We start from the raw sequence: 19227 nt of genomic DNA on the forward strand, positions 1-19227 counted from the left end.
ATGCCGCTGCACCGGGACCGAGCACTCCACCGGCGACAAGCTGGCGGGGGCGAGACCGGAAATCACAGTGCATTCCCTTCAAAGTAAAAGTAGAACAACAACACCTGTGAGGTTATTTGATATACGCGAGCTTAGAATGAAATATAATGGCTTCATTCGGCGTGCTTGATTAAAAAATAAAATCATATAATAATGGTTTGTAAATATAATAATACACCAAATTGCAGTTGGACAGGAAATTAAACGTTTAAGAACTCGCCTGACAACACTCAAGTTTTTAGATTTATTTTGCTCTCAAAGTGATTCACGGTCATCTGTATGTTTATTTAATAGTATATAACAAACAATAATTAATGTAGGTTAATTTGGCGTGTTTAACTTTACAACAAATAATAATAGGCATGAGGCCAGGGAATGAAACAAATCCGTGTATCATTTGCTCATTCGTTTTTCAAAATAAAGCCAGAAAATAAAAAATAAAAAAAAACGAAAAAACGACCAGTTTTTCCAATTTCCAATTTTGTGCTGAAATGATAAATGGAAAAAACAGATAACGAGCGTTTACCGTTTAATCCAATTTTGATAAATGCAAGTTGCCTGACCCGGAAGTGACCTGTAGCAGAACTATCAGAGGGACTACGAAACAAACCAAAGAAGAAGTATGGCTGGACTGGAGGATTATTCTGCCATGATTTGGCATCTTTTTACGACGGCGTATTAGGGCCAAGTGTTATAAGAGTATAACGGTATATAAGAGTATCGTGGCTCCTTAAGGTGGTGGAACAGTGCGCCCAGGTGTGTGTGGTCGAGATAGTGAGAGAGTTGTTGTGTGTATGAGTGAGAATCACAATCAGAATACTTTATTAATTCCTGGGGGGGGGGGTTGTTTTTTTTCGAGATGCTCCGTGCAAAGTAGGAAAGAAATACAGCAGGAAACAAGAGCCAGATATAGATATAAATACAATACAATTAAACTTTTAAATAGGCAATAAGCTAAATGAAATAAAATAAACAATAATAAAGTAGACAATCTGGAAATATATACAATATACAGTGAATGTAAGTATAAACAAATGAAAAGAAGTTAAATGAGAATGGGTAATTATAGTTTGTTTTGTTTGTTTATTTATAAAGAGTCTGATCATCAGATGGAGGAGTTTTACAGGTTAATGGCCACAGGCAGAAATGACTTCCTGTGGCGCTCTGTGGTGAGTGCTCCTCTGTTCGACCAGAGCGTTGTGGAGAGGGTGAGAGTCATGCTGTAGTATCACCCTCACCTTTGACAGCATCCTTCTGTCTGACACTGCTGTCAAAGTGTCCAGCTCCATCCCCACAACGTCACTGGCCTTCCTGAACAGCTTATTGAGTCTGTTGGCATCTGCTCCTCTCAGTCTGCTGCCCCAGCACACAACAGCAACCAGAACAGCACTGGCCACCACAGACCTATAAAACATCCTCAGCATTGACTGGCAGATGTTAAAGGAGCGGAGCCTCCTCAGATAATAGAGGCGGCTCTGTCCCTTCTTGTAAAGGACTTCAGTGTTTTTAGTCCAGTTTATTGTCAATGAACACTCCCAGATATTTATAGTGTTCAACAGTGTCCACATTATGCCCCAGGATGGAAACTGGTGTCACTGGTGTCCTGTTCCTCCTCAGATCCACCACCAGCTCTTTGGTTTTTGTTGTGTTGAGCTGCAGGTGGTTCAGCTCACACCATGAGACAAAGTTGTCCACCACAGCCCTGTACTCAGCCTCCTCACCCTTAGTGATACAACCACAGCAGAGTCATCAGAAAACTTCTGAAGATGACAAGACTCTGTCTTGTAGCTGAAGTCCTTGGTGTAAATGGTGAAGAGGAAAGGAGAGAGGACAGTCCCTTGTGGGGCCCCAGTGTCGCTGACCAATGCATCTGATACACAGTGCCAGCTCCGATTCCAACACAGGTTTCAGGAGGGAGACGTGGAAGGTAGGGTGTATCTTCAGGGACCTTGAGAGCTTGAGCCGAACAGAGGACTGATTGATAATGCGGTCGATGGGAAAGGGACCGATGAACCGAGGAGCCAACTTCCGGGATTCGACCTGTAGGGGGAGGTCCTTGGAGGAGAGCCAGGCCTTCTGACCAGGTTGGTAGGTAGGAGCAGGGATCCGATGGCGGTTAGCTTGTTTCTGGGATTGTAGGGAAGATCGTTCCAGGGATGCTTGAACCTGTCTCCACACTGAGTGGCAGCGACGGAGGTTGGCCTGGACGGAAGGAACAGCGACCTCTTCCTCTTGAAACTCGAAGAGGGGGGGTTGGTATCCGAGGGAGGCCATGAAGGGGGAGATGCCAGTTGATGCTGAGGTGAGGGAGTTGTGGGCGTATTCCACCCAGGGAAGCATGGAGCTCCAGGATGCTGGGTGAAGTGCTGCCACACACCGTAAGGCACTCTCCATGCTCTGATTTGCTCTCTCCGTCTGGCCGTTAGACTGGGGGTGGTATCCAGAGGAGAGACTGACGGATGCGCCCAGAGCGGAGCAGAACGCCTCCCACACCTGAGAGGTGAACTGTGGGCCTCGGTCGGAGACGATGTCACTGGGGAAGCCATGGAGTCGGAAGACGTGGTTAACCAGTAGATCTCCAGTCTCGGTGCCGGTTAGCAGCTTGGGTAGCGGGATATAGTGAACCGCCTTGGAGAAGCGGTCCACCACCGTCAGGACTGTGGTGTTGTGGAGAGAAGGAGGAAGACCGGTGACGAAGTCCACAGCCATATGTGACCAGGGACGATGAGGGATGGAGAGAGGATTCAGGAGTCCCACTGGTGGCCTATTAGACATTTTCCCCCGGGCACAGGTAGGGCAGGCGTGGATGAAAGTGGTGGTGTCTTGAAGCATGGAAGGCCACCAAAACCATTGTCTCAGGAAGCGGAGAGTGCGAGCAGTTCCTGGGTGACAGGTGAGTTTAGAACTGTGCGCCCACTGTAGAACCTCCGATCGAGCTGAGTTGGGAACAAAGAGCCGATTTGGAGGTCCATTCCCTGGATCAGGACGAGCCGGATCCAGGGATCAGAAAAAAAAGCTGAGCAGCAAAAACTAACATTCTCCAGTCATGTGATGCTTGAACCTCAAGAAGAATGAATATACTATACCCTATTCTAAAAGGTTTTTATTACGTTCGAATAACCCACTTGTTTTCAACCTACGAAAGTCTGCCATTTTGTGCCGCCATGTTTCTACAGGAGCCCAGGACAGACAAAAAGAAAAGAGTCAATATCCATCTACAACCTCACCACTAGATGCTGCTAAGGCACACAGCTAGGCCTTTTTCAACTTCATGAAATTATTTTGAAATTGTTATTTTTATGAAACAAAAGTCAACGCAAATATTATGGACATCAATTTATGATCAAATCCCGCAAACAAAAACGTGGTTTAACAAGTGTCTGAATAACATGTGGTCATATTAACATTCATCCATCCATCATCTACCACTTTATCCTCCTCTGGAGGGTCGCGGGGGTGCTGTGCCTATCACAGCTGACATAGGGTGATAGGCGGGGTACACCCTGGACAGTTCACCAGTCCATATCTACATAAATCTATTAATTGCAATTTAAAATAATTTGTTTTTGCTTACCACATAAATTAAAAAAGACATGTTTGTATTTGTTTGTTTGTTTATTCATTTCAAACAAGCTGTAGAAAAAGGTTATGGCACCTCCTGGGATGTTTTCAATAAGAATAAAAATAAAATAAACAACGCTGAAATGTAGAATTTACATTTAGAAAAATAAACAAACAAACAAAAAATACCAGTAAAGTACCATTTAAGTAACAACAACAACAACAACAACTTAATCATACATACATTTGTTAAATAGATATTACGAAGGCATGGTTAAATCTTTATAATGCCAGAATAAAGCAATGTTCTTCGATCATTAACAAGTAAATGGCTCCCTCTGCTGGAGAAACACGGCACACATTTAAATGTCCGTGTTACTTGTCTGAGCTCCAAGAGATATTTCAATTGCAGTTTTTCTCAGACGCTTTGGTGCTTTTCTCAGATCAGAATGAAAATTCTCATAACTATTAGTTCAACCTCCACGACATTTAGTTATTTGTGCACATCAAAGGGGACAAAACAGGGGAAGAGAGAGAAGAAGAGACCAAATACATAAGCAGATTCCTCATGAAATTAGAGCTACAGTTGTGACCATGTTGTCAATCACAGCATCACAATGACTGAGGCTGGTCAGAGGGTGCAACCAAATGTTGGAAGAACCACTGTGAATTCAATCATTCAAACATTTCGTGGGGAGAATATGTATGTATGTATGTGGACAAAGGGAGAAAAGGCGGAGTATGTGCATGGACTAAACAACCACACTTGAAAAAACTGAATTTCCCCTTTAAAGATGTAAGTTGTGGACACAATAACCTTTTATCAGTAGTGTCCTCAAAAGTCAAATGACATTGTTGCCACAGATGATCTAATCTGCACAGTCAGGGGTCAAGAGGAAAAAAAAGAAGGAACTATTCAGTATTATGTGTGGGTAATACGAAATTAAAATGATACGATATTCAATCATGACATCACAATAAAAAATATTATGATGATGGATATTTCTCAGAATTTCAAAATAAAAGTGTCTGTGTTGGTATATTTCACAATAAAAATAATTTATGGTTTAGGGTAAAATTAAATTAACAAATACAGAAATAAGTTGATCGGCAAGTCACATGAAATTAATGGGAGGGCCGCATATGCTCTAAACGCATTTATTTATTTTAATTCTTTTGGGACTATGAACAAATGGCAAGAAGAGTGGGAGGCTGATTGCAATGGTAGACAATATTTCAAGGTTCAGAATCAAGTTGGGGGGAGAAGAATTCCAACAGTGGTGTTTAACAGTAGAACAGAAGTAGTGTACACAAGACTGAGACTAGGACACACAGGCCTTAATTCAACCCTGCAGATATTAGGGAAAAGTGATGGTCTGTGTATAGAATGTAACATTAAGGAAGATGGTGAGCATGTATTATTGTACTGTACAAAATATAATGTTTGGAGTGGAACAGGAAGTAGAATAGGAATACACAACATACTGGAAGAACAAGGTATGCAGAGGAAAATAATTAAAGCCCTTATCAGTTACTTAAAGATTACAAGATTAACGGAATATTTTTTAAATTATTATTATTAGTAGTAGTACTGTACTTATTTATTATTTATTTTCTCGTCACAAAAATGAGAACGTGAGTCTATCCCATCCAGTCCCTATACACACTCCTGTACAGTAGGTGGCGGTATACGCAATCAAAATGTGTAACCCTCCATTAATATGAAAGAAGAAGAAAGAAAGAAAGAAAGAGGGGGCGGGGTTTAACAAACTCGCCGACCCTCGCTGGAGCAGAACCTCATTCGTGTAAACAAAACACACTTGGTTTGCGTATTTTACGCACTAATACTGACATTCCCCCCATAGTTTACGTTTAAACACACGGAGAGAAACACCATTAAATAACATTCTTCACTTCTGTGTGTTTATATCTCGCCGACACGAGATAAACAACTGACATGCGTCAGAAAATCACATTTTTAATACGAAAGATCAAAAATGACAGCAGTTTATGTTTAGTTTATATATTTGTGTTTATATATTTGTTATGTTGACACGCGAGAGAACAAAGAGAACCAGTCGCTGCTCCGGCTCTGATTGGCCAGCATGGCCACACGAGCGGACCAATCGTGTTCCGTGACACTGAGGAAACCCAGCACCGACGCCTGTGATTGGCCCAAACGTTTGGCGCCTCTCGGATCCGCTGCAGCTGCAGTGGGCGGCGGTGAGCGAGGGCCGGCGAACGAGCAGGAGTTTGAACAGAAGCAGCGCTGCCAAGGCGGAAACTGTGGACTTATTTAAAACAAAACAAGAATCAGCGATACGACGAGTTTATACATGTTTATGTCGATTCTCCTCTACAAACCCCGCACACCGTGACCGCTAAAGCCCGGCGTAGAGTGGACGGGACGCCGCCTCTGGGGACGTGAAGCCGGTGTCACTCAGAGTGAGTCTCTCTAGCTAACATGCTAACTAGCCGTAGAGCTAACGCTACAGCTAACAACGAATGAAACACAAAGGACGACACTGCCCGGGTATGACTCTCTGGTCCGGGCTTAGCTCATGTGAGCCTCCCGGGCAGGTAGAAGCCACTGTCAGTGTGTTTTTATTAATTATTTATGAGCTTTAATGGCTCCGGGTTTGTTCCCGGTGCTTCACGGATGCTTCAATCTTTGTTCACAAACCAACTGTAAGCTAGCTCACCGGGGTGTCGTTGTTCCCGTTACGATTCAACTTTTATAACAACTTAATGAGCCGCACGTAAAATGTGTAATAGCAGTGTTTACCAAAGCCTCTGTAGGAGTATATATTAATGTTTTGTTCTGGTTTGGCTGTTACTCGCTGCTCACACAGACAATAGTGTCGGATGATTGTTGTTGAAAGTGTCATTGAACATTATTTCGAGGAACTTGTACTTTTTAAACGCTGCTCTTTGCTTAATCGCTGCCTTTTATGTGCTACTTTATACACAGGCTCTCTGTCACTAACACAAAATATAACAAATGTTTTTTTGTAGAGTTTTAATCAATAATATCAGTATTTTCTTTACCCTCTTCTTCACGGTTGCCCCCGGTACCGGGGACAGCGTTACACGCAGCGACAAAAGCGTCATAAAACCATATCTAACTTGAACAAACACAGACATGCTGCATACGCACAGAAAGCTCAGAAACTCAGCTGAAATCTCATATAAATCATTCATATGTTCACGGAACACAGTTAAAACCAGCAGGGGCGGAAAAAACGTTACAGCGCACACATTGAAAAGCGGCACCGGAGAGTCAGCGTGATTATATAAACAAAAAAAACATGTGTCGGCTGGACAACGGAGAATCCACACATTCCAGCGGTACCATGTTTATCACTCTATGACCAAGGGTCCAGCCCCAAAATAATAGCAAAACAACATCCGACTTTCAAGAAATACAATCAGAAAAGTTATTTCCACCAGAACAAAACCACTTCTAATGAAGAACTACACTTTCCAATATGCTTTTTGGACTATTCCCGGTCTGATTGATCATTACAGAGCGACATTAGATCGTTCTGATTAGAGAAGGGCGAATGTCCGCACACATGCGTCATATGCATTTATGTCCTTTTGACTCGCTAATGAAGCGATTCACATGCATTTGGAGACCGAGGGTCTGATTCTACCGGTTTAGACGTTTAAAACGAGCTGTCAATCATCCAAATTGACCAAGGTAAGCCAGAGCTATGGCGCTGCGTGACTGAAGACGCTACAGAGTCACAGAGTTGTTATCACGCACAGCATTGGGAGCATCCATTTACAGCGAGTTTTCGTACCTTTTTTTTTCGAGACATCTCTTTACTAAAACCTCTGTAACTTTACTCTGCTTCACTTCAACAGCATCAGACGTTGCACAGCTCATGCCCACATGTTGTTACATGACCTCCATGTGATTTTAAGCTCCTACTGTATATTTTAAAGGTGACATTTGCTTTAAAATGCAATATTTTTTAGACAAGAGAAAAAAATCCTTCATTTATGCTGTGTTCCATGTGCATTCACTCTGACACAGTGGCATCTACAGTGAAACTTACACTCTGGTGGAATTTCACAAGTGTTAACTTTATTCTGATACCAAGACAATTCACATAGAGCTTGTAACTGCAGAGATTTACTCTATTTAGTTTGGGCATGTCATTTTCAAGCAGGGACTCCAAAAAGAGGGTCAGGGAAGAAGAGGTTAAGTGTATAATGAGGAATTGATTTTAAGGACAAGGTCAAGTGCCAAGTGATCTGAGGTGGTGGAAGAAAAACACCTATGCTCCTCTTCTGTTATAACTCTCATGGGAGAATGATGATGTCAAATCAGGCTGGGAATCACATCCACAACAAACCCATCACACAACACATCGCGGATATCTGTTCCAACTGAAGAAAACAAAAAGTTTTGTGGTAATTATTGCATCAAGATAATAGGGTTGATTTTTTTTTTTAAAAACCACTGCATATTATTAATAATGTTAAGTTACCAACAAGCCAATCTAATTTATTTTATTACAATTGTGTGTTCTTGAAAAGGAACCCATGTTTTTAGGATAGTCAAGTATTTTTTTTTATTGATTTACAGTTTGGCAGTTTTCAGCTTGATCCTTGTGTTGGAGGTCTCAGGAGCACAGGCTCAGTCTGATACAGTACAGCGGCAGTTTAAAGTTTTATCTTTTTCATATACCACGTCACGGCAGTATAAAAAAGTAAAAATATCCACCTGGTGTCTGGCTGCAGGTCGATCATGGTGCTCACTGGGAAGCGGTCGGAGAAAGGTCCCGCCTGCTGGAAGAGGAGGGTCAAGTCCGTGTACATGAGACTGCGGCAGCGCAAACGCTTCAGACGGGCCGATGAGGTCAAGGTTCGTCCACTCACTCAATCTTTCTGTTTTTCTATAATGCTACGGTTTGGAATGGTCAAGCCCGGTGTCAGTCTTGTGCTTGGACAAAGAACACTACCTTTACTTGGTTTTGTATGAATCAATTAATAATATGGGGCAATGCAGATTATTTCTAAAATGACATTGGTTTGATTATTTGATGTACCGCTTCTTGGGGCAGCTTTTTAAAATATTTGTTCTAAATTGCGGTCTAATTTAAATGTAAAAAACGTTTTCAGAGCATGTTCAGCACCAATCGTCAGAAAATCCTGAAACGAACAGACATTTTGAACCAGGAGTGGAAGACACGGCGAATCCAGCCCATCCACATCATGACGTCTGTGAGCTCTTTGAGAGGAACCAGAGAGGTCAGTCAATCTAACATGTAGAGAATGTCTCTGCCACTGTCGCCACTCTTTGTCCTCACCATGTCCTCTGTGTGCAGTGCACGGTGGATAGCGGTTTCTCCGAGTTTCCCAGGCAAGTCATCCCACTGAAGACGCTCAACGCTGTGGCTTCAGTCCCAGTCATGTACTCGTGGTCACCGCTGCAGCAGAACTTCATGGTGAGGTTTTTAACAATTGGCACCATCTGTGCTGGAGAAATACAGGTTTGCTGGTTTTACTGCTGCCTCGTGTGGTCACTTTGTGTCACTGAGGTACATCGGAACAAAAGGACTTTGGTGTGGGAGAGTGAGTGGTTTACAAACTTTAGTTTCCTGTTGGAAAAGTCTAACAGTAGGGCTGTATTCAACCAAAGAAACTCTTGGTCGACTAAAGCCCTGAAATTTCGACTAAAAATCGACGAATCGGGGGGCGTGTGGCTCTTTTCAAATTTAAAGAGCCGCGCCATAACCCGTGATATCTTAAAATAATGTAAAATGTCAACTGGTAATATCAGCACAATAACTGTTGGAATATTTAGATTATTTGGCTCTGTTCATGTCCTCACGCAGAGCGAGGCTAAACATAGGAGCGCAGCTTCGCGGCTGAGACACAAATAGACCGCGAGACGTGGCAGTACCCCAGCAGTTATGAAACTAATCAACTTTATTATTAGGGTAAAACATTGAAATATGTCAATTCTGATATGTTCATTTACTCAAAACGGACGGAGCAACCTTAGCTTACCGTTTTTAAATGATATGCCATGTTTGTAGTAGAGCTGTTGTGTTGCAGTAAACTGTTCCTTGCAAGTTTGCATTCTACTTTTTTTTTACTGTCATCTACTTTTGAAAAATGCTGCCACACTGCTGATGTCTTTGACATGGATGCGACAGGAGGACTGAGTGTAGCCTAAAATGAAAAGCTCAAAATTCAGAAGAAAGTCATTCAATTCAAATGTGTCATTTAGAATCCAAACATATGTTTTGAGTAATAAGATATGCCGTATTTATAGTTTGCTCACAGTGCCTGGCACAGAGCAGCGTTACCTCGTCCTGTCCTGATGAAATAATCCGCTGGTTCAGACTTCTCCGTCATTACATACTTGGTGTGATAGATGGATCTGTTGTTGACATGTTGTTTTGTTTTTAATGTAAACGTTTTGACCTGACAGTGTGAACGTTTGTTTAATATTAATGCTAGATTTATATTTAAGTTGCACTGTCATTGTATATGTATTTAAATATAATTGACACTATAATATTTAAATACATATATACACACATTTGATCCGTCAATTACGTCTGTATCGGAACCCGATACCGATACTGGATCGGATCAGCCCCATCCCTATTTTATATGATCATTCATCAACACTGTAGGTGGCGGTAATGAGGCTTAAGTGCTTGGTGCCACCTGCCATTCAAACAGTAGAACAAGGAAGTACACCGCTGTTCCAATTGAAGAGATTGTACTAGTGTACCCCCGTACTTGGCAAGCATGTACTCCAGTCGTACTTCTCAAGTATGTACTCCAGTCGTACTTCTCAAGTATGTACTTCCCAAGTATGCAAGTGTGTACTGGCATACTTGGGAATTGAGAAAGGGCCACTGTTACTTGTGAAACACGGGTGCTCTGAAACACCCCCATTGGTACTTGGTACTTTTCCTCCTAATGAAATTCATCATAAAAATAATAATAATAAAAAAAATAGTCGAGCCAGAACGTGTCAGCCAATTAATTGACTAGTCGACCTGGACTTTACAGCTCTATCAGATCAGTGAGATAAAGACGTGAACTCTGTGTGTTGGGCTGCAACGATTACTTGAGTAATTCAAGTAACTCAATTACAAAAAATTCCTTGAAGCAAAAACTCTGCCTCGAGTGTTCGTTTAATTCCCATCTCACGCAGCCTGTCCATCATTGTTCCACACGGACCGAATAATCGATTAAAAAACATTTGATAGCTGCAGCCCTATTTGTGTGTAATGTTTGTGTGTGTGTGTGTGGAACAGGTGGAGGATGAGACGGTGCTTCATAACATCCCCTACATGGGAGACGAGATCCTGGACCAGGACGGGACTTTCATAGAAGAGCTCATCAAGAACTATGACGGCAAAGTCCACGGAGATAGAGGTGAGGTTTTCTCTGTTCTTGCTTCTTCTAATCTTCCCTGCAATAAAAGAAGAGGAACAAGATAATTGATGCGTTTTTTTTGTTGTTGTTGTTGAGCAGAGTGTGGCTTCATCAACGACGAGATCTTCGTGGAGCTCGTCAGTGCTCTGTCGCAGTCCAGCGACAATGAGGATGATGACGAGGACGAAGAGACAGACTTTAAAGTCGAAAAGATGGAGATGTGCGACAGCAAGGAGCACCCGGACGATCTGAACAGTGAGAGTAAGCAATGTCCTCGCTTTTACACTTTTATTTGGTCTTTTACTCGCCATGATATGTTCATTTTTCTTCATTCATCTTCGTGGCTCATAGGGGTGCTTGAAATAATTGAAAAGTGCTTAATTAATGCTTAATTTCAAATGTGTTGTTCCAGGTCGAACAAGCAGCGACAGCAGCAAGAAGTTTCCCTCCGACAAGATCTTTGAAGCCATTTCCTCCATGTTCCCTGACAAGGGATCCACCGAGGAGCTCAAAGAGAAGTGAGTGTTAATCTGGAGATAATCCTAAGTAATTTGTGCTTTATCATTAAAAACGGTGCTTCTTAACAATTAAGACAATAAAAATCCGTGATTCAAGAATATTTCTTTAAAGGTGCCATATGTAAGAATGTGGCCAAAAATGGTTACCACATTCAAATTCAAAATACAGAGGTCTTTTAGGTTTCGTTTTCTGACGTAACTGGCAACCCGTGCGTTAGTTGAGACTCTACTGACTGCAATGATTGGTAGACGGTGGTAGGTGGCGCCACATGCCGAAACATGATTTCAAAACATAAACATGATTTGCAGTCTGCAAAATATTATTTTTTAATGCAAATATTTTGGCTGTACTGTTGTTGTTGGTGAGTTCAGTATCTCTGTGACATATTAGGAGGATTTTATGGCCAGTTGCTTTAGATTTATTACATAATGCACCTTTAAATAAACATTGCAGGTGTTAAGCTGACGATTACTGTCAAGGAGAACACGTCTGCCCCATTTTGCGGAAAACCAACACATGGAGACAGATTGTGGTAGCTTTGGTGCAGTTACCATGGTTTTTTCTGTGTGTTTCAGGTATAAGGAGCTGACGGAGCAGCAGCTTCCTGGCGCGCTGCCTCCCGAGTGTACACCCAACATCGACGGCCCCAACGCTCGCTCCGTACAGCGCGAGCAGAGTCTACACTCGTTCCACACACTGTTCTGCAGACGATGCTTCAAATACGACTGCTTCCTCCACCGTTAGTTCACACAAGAACACACGCAGAGATGAGTAATTGCTGCCCAGATTTTTCAGCATTTCTGGTTTCTTTGCTCCACCAGCATTTCACGCGACTCCAAACACATACAAACGCAAGAACCTGGAGAACCTGGTGGAGAGCAAACCCTGCGGCATCGACTGCTACATGTACCTGGTGCAGGTGAGTCGGACTCTCGCGCCTTTGCAGCGAGTGTTTGTTTAATTTTTTTCACGTTAAACCCTTCATTCTGTGTTGTCTCAGGACGGGATGGTGAGAGAGTACCCGGCAGGTGTGGTCGCAGAACGACCCAAGACCCCGTCCAAGCGTCCGGTGGGACGCCGGCGCGGTCGGCTGCCCAACAGCAACAGCCGCCCCAGCACGCCCACCGTTTCCTCGGAAACTAAAGACACAGACAGTGACCAGGAGGGCAGCAAAGAGGACGAGCGAGACAATGACAAGGATGACGAAGACAAGAAGGACGAAAACACCAGCAGCTCAGGTATGAGCAGTTTTCACATCGGATGATTCAAAAGCGGTTACAAAATTAAAAAAGTTCCCAAATTGATTTTTTTGTTACATGTTCAGAGGGAAACTCACGGTGTCAGACGCCAGTGAAGATGAAGCTGAGCATCAGCGCTGAGGCGGTGGACTGGAACGGAGCGGATTCCTCGCTCTTTAGGGTTCTAATCGGGACGTACTACGACAACTACTGTGCCATAGCTCGCCTCATCAGTACCAAGACCTGCAGACAGGTGAGCCACACGGTCAATGTGTTAATGTTCTTTGACTAAAACTGAAGGTTTTACAAGGTTTTTAACAGCTGTAGGTAAGTTTGTATGGAAAGTGTTGGAAAGTTATGTTATGTTATGTTATGAAGATGAACCAGGGTTTCCCCCAGAAAAACTGTTAAGCCCGGTGGTAGAGCCTACGGCGGCCCACGGTGTTCTTGTAAGAAAATGTTTTTAAAGTTGACAGGAAATTTGAAATTATGACAATTATGTGTAAGAGATTTATTAACAATACTTAAACACCAACTATAGAGTCTTACAAAAAGACACACTCTTGAAATTAAAATAATGTTTTTTATCCTACTTAAGTTAATTCCTAATTAAGTAATTGGCCAGTGAATCTTAAAACAAGCCATGCAATGGTCACATTGAAAAGTAAAATAAATCAACATAAATAAAAAAGTGGTAGTGCCCCCTCATCTGGTCACGTCCAAATAATGATCTTTATGACACGAATGGAGTACAGTGGCGATGAAGTGCAGGGGATCCAAGTAGATCTTAGTAAAACGTGGTGACAGACTGACAGAGCAGAGCTCACTTTTCATTTTGTGTGTGTAAAGCCTGGCGGCCTGCCAAGTTTTCCCACATCTGTGGCTTTTTTTTTGCAATTTTAGACTAGTTTTCATGTGTCCTTGTCCTGCAGGTCTACGAGTTCAGGGTCAAAGAGTCGAGCATCATCGCTCGAGCGCCCGCCGAAGACGAGGACACACCTCCTAGAAAGAAGAAGAGGAAACACCGACTGTGGGCCACTCACTGCAGGAAGATCCAGCTGAAGAAAGGTCAGGTGTCAACCTGCATTCGCCTGCTTCACTTCACCTCATTATTGACTTTTTAAAAACAAAAATCCTGTCCTGTTTGACCTCTTTCAGACGGCTCGTCCAATCACGTGTATAACTACCAGCCATGTGACCACCCACGTCAGCCATGTGACTCGTCCTGCCCCTGCGTCACCGCTCAGAACTTCTGCGAGAAGTTCTGCCAGTGCAGCTCTGAGTGTGAGTGTCCTCGGAGACAAGGTGACTTCAAGACTCAAGAGAAATAAATCATTAATTCCATCATGTAAATCCTGTTCTCAGGTCAGAACCGGTTCCCGGGTTGTCGGTGCAAAGCCCAGTGTAACACCAAGCAGTGTCCTTGTTACCTGGCAGTGAGGGAGTGTGACCCTGACCTCTGCTTGACCTGCGGCGCCGCCGACCACTGGGACAGCAAGAATGTGTCCTGCAAGAACTGCTCCATCCAGAGAGGAGCCAAGAAGGTGAGGACGCTTTAAACAAATGTACAATAAACAATTAAGTGAGAAACATTTTATACATAAGCAGAATTCTAACGTTTATTTTGCTATGACAGCACCTGCTGCTCGCTCCATCAGACGTGGCGGGCTGGGGAATCTTCATCAAGGAGCCGGTTCAGAAAAACGAGTTTATCTCTGAGTACTGTGGAGAGGTGAGACTGCGACACACAGCTTCAAAAACACTCTTACAGCTAGTTTACAGCTCATGCTTCAGTTGAGGATTATATTCATTATCGATTAATCCCTGAAAATGTTTACATCATTTGTGTGAAAACTCCTCAGAAAAGTATTTTAAGCTAAAGTTTCATCACATTTAACAAACATCTAAAGAAGTTTTGATTTGTGGTTGCAGATCATTTCTCAGGACGAAGCTGATCGTCGAGGAAAAGTATACGACAAATACATGTGCAGTTTCCTGTTCAACCTCAACAACGGTAACACACACACACACGTTCGCTCACTCATTCACACGCTCACTTATTCACACATTCATCGTGTTGCCTCCTCTCCTCAGACTTTGTTGTCGATGCTACGAGGAAAGGAAACAAGATCCGCTTTGCGAACCACTCTGTCAACCCCAACTGCTATGCTAAAGGTAAGAGTGACGCCAGCATAAATAACACCTGTAGGGGGCGCTGTGTTGTACTGTGCCGTGAGTTTGTGTTAATGTTTGTTTTAATATGCGTCAGTGATGATGGTGAACGGCGATCACAGAATCGGGATTTTTGCGAAGAGGGCGATTCAGACGGGGGAGGAGCTTTTCTTTGACTACAGGTGAGGAAATACTCTTTTTTTTTTTTGTCCTCGGACACAGAATTCCATGATGACTCAGTATTTTTTGTCTCTGTGTTTCAGGTACAGTCAGGCCGACGCCCTCAAGTACGTGGGAATCGAGCGGGAGTTGGAGATTGCCTGATCCTGACGTCTACCTCCACTGGGGCCTTTTACACACACACAGTGACACACACACACACACACACACACACACACAGCTGCAGGAAATTCCACACAACTCGTCAAAGAGCTCACACGCTTCAGGAAATATGGGAATTTTCCTTTTTAAAAACAGTTTTTTCTTCCTTTTTTTTCGCTGCTCTCACCAAATCTTCCTGGCGTCATCAGAATGCTAAGTTTCAGATTCGGATCTGCAAACTACTTTTTTAAAAAAGAATGGGACAAACCCTCAACTGTGTTTTTATAAAAAACTTCAGGGACCAAAATCCTGCACCAGCTGTTTTTTGTTTTAATGTTTTTTCTTTGTTTCTTTGTTTTTTTTACTCTCGTCCGCATGCAGCCACAAAACATCGCAATTCAAAAAATACAAGTTTTTACCACTTGTTTTTTTACTTTTCTTTGGTCATACTGCGACCTTTGAGCACCGTTGGAAGTTTCAGACCAAAATCAAAGGGGTAATGTTGCTCTGCCTGTGGGGAATCCCAGATGGTAGAGTTCAGATTTAGCGAGTTTTCACATTCACACTGTAAACCTGCCACATTTGAACGCATCATATTCACATACAAAAGTCCAGGTTTTTTGCGACGGTCCTTGAATGCGTCCTATAGACACACAACTGAAACGATATAAATTGTACATTAAATAAAAAAAACAAAAACGCATTTGCATTTGTGCAAACTTAAAAACCATGATTTCATTTAATTATTTTCCCCAACAATCAATGAAGTGATCAGCTGATCGACCCGTGGAGAATTTATCATGTTGTATAAATATTTATGGGACAGTCAGAACACAGTGAGCATCAGGAAACGGTTCCCGACGCATTTCTTCACCTCTGCTGCTGAGCTGCCTCGCTCTCTGCTGCCTCGCTCTCTGCTGTGCCTTCAGTCCTGAATAGGACTTTTCACTTTCCTGCACTTTGTGCATGGAAACATGTCGCTGTGCTGCCCCCTCTGGTGACAGTGAAACTTAAAATTCTGAAACCTGGTGCTTCACACATCAAAGGCACAGTTCAGTTTCTTTTGGGAAGTTTGTAAACCACTCACTCTACCACACCAAAGTCCATAGAGAAAACCAGTGGTTTTACAGTACACAGGAGTTGTTGATCCACTGATGCCTCATCACTAAGTTGAAATGTTTTTTCAAATTTGGCATTTCAAACCACACGAGGCAGCAGTCAACCAGCAGCTCCTGTGTCCCCTCGAGCTAAAGTCATTGATTTTTTCTATGGACTTTGGGAGAAAGACTTAAACATAGTGGAACAATTGTTTTTTTCTTCTTGATTTTATTTTCCTCTATTTTTTTGTGTTCAAATTAGATTCTGGATATCAGGGAAAAGTCGCACATGCCCCGCCCACAATCAATCAATGAGTGATGGGAACTTAAAAATACAGCATTTTCATCACTGACATAAAAAATACTGACCTTCTAAGTAGATTAAATCATGCATCGTCTGTGCGACCGTTTCCTGTTTCTGTGATCAAATGTAAATTTAACTTCCTGCTTGTCTGTGATTAGAAGGCCGAGTCATATGACTATAAACATGCAGATCTTTTCTGTTTTTGTTTTTCAAAGTTAAAGCGAGGACCAATGTTACCGGTGCTGATTTTGTATGTTTACAGGGATTTGTTGTTCACTGATTAAAATATTATAAATGAAGAACTTTCTTTTGTTTGTCGTCTTTTTTTCTTGCATCAAATTTTTCCAGGTCACGTGATGCTGTAGACGTAGCGACTGATCTGCTGATTGTCGATTCATGATTCAGAAAAAAGAAAACCATACAGTACATCTCATTTAATTACAGTCAAAACATGTATTTTTTGGTTTGAAGATATAAAATTCTATAAATTACCTCCGCAGTATGGAAATTAATTTGAGTAATTGCCAGGTCTGGATAAGTATGAAAAAAGGGAAACCAGACTATTATCTCACCGTCTACAATTAAATATATTAATATACAAATCAAAACAAGTTACTAACGCAATATTCGCCTTCCTGTAGATGATACGAAACTAATCAAGCTGGCTGTAGAATGGTGTCCCGTTACCATGGTTACTGTTCGCTGTGTGATTCTTTTATTTATTATTTTCCATCCGTGTCGTCGAGCCAGACATCTATTGTCGCTATTGTCACCTATTGATGCTGGTTTTTTCGAGGGCTGGCTTCATGAAGAATGAGTGAAGGATTTTAAAACCATTTATTTACATAATAAGTATCTAACAATTGGTATTTAGATGTTTAATATTGACTGATAAATTCCCGAAAAGTCTGGAAATTTGAGTCTGAAAAAGTATGGAATTTTGAAATGTTAAGCGTGTAGGAGCTCTGTGAGTATTATTTTTGATCTTTTTTGAGTTAAACCATGTATTTCTCTCTTGAGAATGAATCATTTTCCACTTTTTGACATTTAACAACCTTTCATTTCCTTCATTTATTTAAAAATATTAGTTTTTCCTCTCGACGAGTTCCAGAGAAAACACCCGTGAGTGGCACCGGTCACATGACCATCATGACGTTGTCATGCTAACTGATGAAGAGTCGGGAGTGTTTACAGAAAATCTTTCCTGGTTTTTATTCATCACACATTTAGAAAATGAACCACACTATACAAATGTCCACCGACAGCTGATGAACGCGGCAACGTCCGACTCCTGCGACCTTTCACCAAACACTGACAACCTTTCGGCCGATAAAGGAGCGTCATGGCGGCTCCGAGCTCTCCTCCTCCTCACCCGGTGATTTCATGGCGGCAGCAGTGGCTCCATCTTGCGGTGGCTGCCCAGTGACCTCGACTTTTATTTAGACTTTTTAAACGTGGTCAACATGGCGCTGGTGGGTGCGCAGTAGCATGCAGAAACCTTTGGGGGGGGGGGGGTCTCTCCTCTGATTGGCTAAGTCGTTACATTTTCATTATGTAAATAAGATTTGTGGGTGTGTTTTTCTTTTTTCTTCTTCCTCTTAGAGTCTGTGGTTATTTACAATATGATGACATGGAGGAGTGTTCCAGTCGTGCGGCGCGATTCCCCGTCTCAACAGCGAGGGGCGCTCATTTCCTCCGAGGCAGAGCAGAAAGTTCACGCCCACGTCGGTGATGGCGGTGGTCGCCGGGTCGCGTGTTTGTTTGGCGGTGACACACACTCACAAAATGTCCGCCGCTCAGAGGATCCACACTTTATTTACTCGGACATTAAAAAAACAAAACAAAACAAAAAGAAAAAGAAACAGAAAAACAAATAAAAATAAAACTGAGGAGCCGGCGGGGCCACAGGTGGGAGGAGGAGGAAGGGGGCGGAGTCTAGGCCAGGTAGCTGTACGTGTCCTTCTCGCCATCCACTCGCTCCAGGTACTCCTTCTCTATCAGGATGTCAATGCATTTCTGTCCACAAGAGGGAGACAAAACACACATCAACACTAAACTCTCTCTTTTACATTAGTGTGTATGAGTGTGTCTTACTATGTGTGTATGTCCATTACTGTGTACTACTGTGTGTGTGTGTGTGTATTACTGTGTGTGTTAGAGATGCACTGAAATTAAAATTGTTGGCCGAAAACTGAAAGAAATGAATATGCCAATTCTGTACCATTGTTGTTGTTTTTTTGTTTTATCTAATTTTGTTGTTATGGTTGGGACTGTGTGTACTTACATCACTAAAGTCATGGCATTGCAATTTTTGTATAATATTATATTATAAAGTCTGTCCCTCATGTGGTACAGACAGATGGCCCTTTTCCGTCTCTGAGCAGGTTCTCCGTATCGTAGCGCACAGCCTTGACCATTTCTCGACACGCAGCTTTATCCCCACATCTAAATAATGATCTTTATGACGAGGATTGAATAGTCGCGATGAAGTGCAGGGGATCTAAGTCAGGGATGGGACTTTTTTCCATCAAAACAATCGGCAATTGACACGTGTGCACCTCAA

General features: G+C 42.4%; 2 protein-coding genes across 3 annotated transcripts in view; one reads left to right on the top strand and one right to left on the bottom strand.

The window, feature by feature from the left end:
* The first annotated feature begins 6005 nt into the window (after nt 1–6005).
* Nucleotides 6006–15291, top strand: ezh2 (enhancer of zeste 2 polycomb repressive complex 2 subunit). The gene is made up of 19 exons (XM_083901936.1): nt 6006–6045; nt 8353–8476; nt 8734–8862; nt 8940–9059; nt 10893–11013; nt 11113–11274; nt 11426–11531; nt 12108–12271; nt 12354–12451; nt 12533–12770; nt 12857–13023; nt 13703–13838; nt 13929–14054; nt 14136–14314; nt 14407–14502; nt 14703–14784; nt 14865–14945; nt 15040–15124; nt 15206–15291. The coding sequence occupies exons 2-19, from the start codon at nt 8360–8362 to the stop codon at nt 15264–15266; spliced, it is 2268 nt and encodes a 755-aa protein (XP_083758062.1). The 5' UTR covers nt 6006–6045; nt 8353–8359; the 3' UTR covers nt 15267–15291.
* A 2566-nt stretch (nt 15292–17857) lies between these two features.
* LOC310937122 (cullin-1) overlaps nt 17858–19227 on the bottom strand; it is a 33860-nt gene continuing 32490 nt past the window's right edge. For both annotated transcript variants that reach the window (XM_083901319.1, XM_083901320.1), the window contains exon 22: nt 17858–18680. In XM_083901319.1, the coding sequence (XP_083757445.1) occupies nt 18600–18680 (81 nt within the window). In that variant the 3' untranslated portion in view covers nt 17858–18599. The remainder of the gene's footprint in view (nt 18681–19227) is intronic.

This window comes from Microchirus variegatus (genome assembly GCF_963457635.1).
Source record: "Microchirus variegatus genome assembly, chromosome: 15".
NCBI lineage: Eukaryota > Metazoa > Chordata > Actinopteri > Pleuronectiformes > Soleidae > Microchirus > Microchirus variegatus.

Coding starts and splice junctions, on each gene's coding strand:
- ezh2 (XM_083901936.1), top strand. CDS start 8,360: ATGGTGCTCACTGGGAAGCGGTCGGAGAAAGGTCCCGCCTGCTGGAAG. Junction 14,785..14,864: donor CCTGTTCAACCTCAACAACG/GTAACACACACA, acceptor TCCTCTCCTCAG/ACTTTGTTGTCGATGCTACG. Junction 14,946..15,039: donor CCCCAACTGCTATGCTAAAG/GTAAGAGTGACG, acceptor AATATGCGTCAG/TGATGATGGTGAACGGCGAT.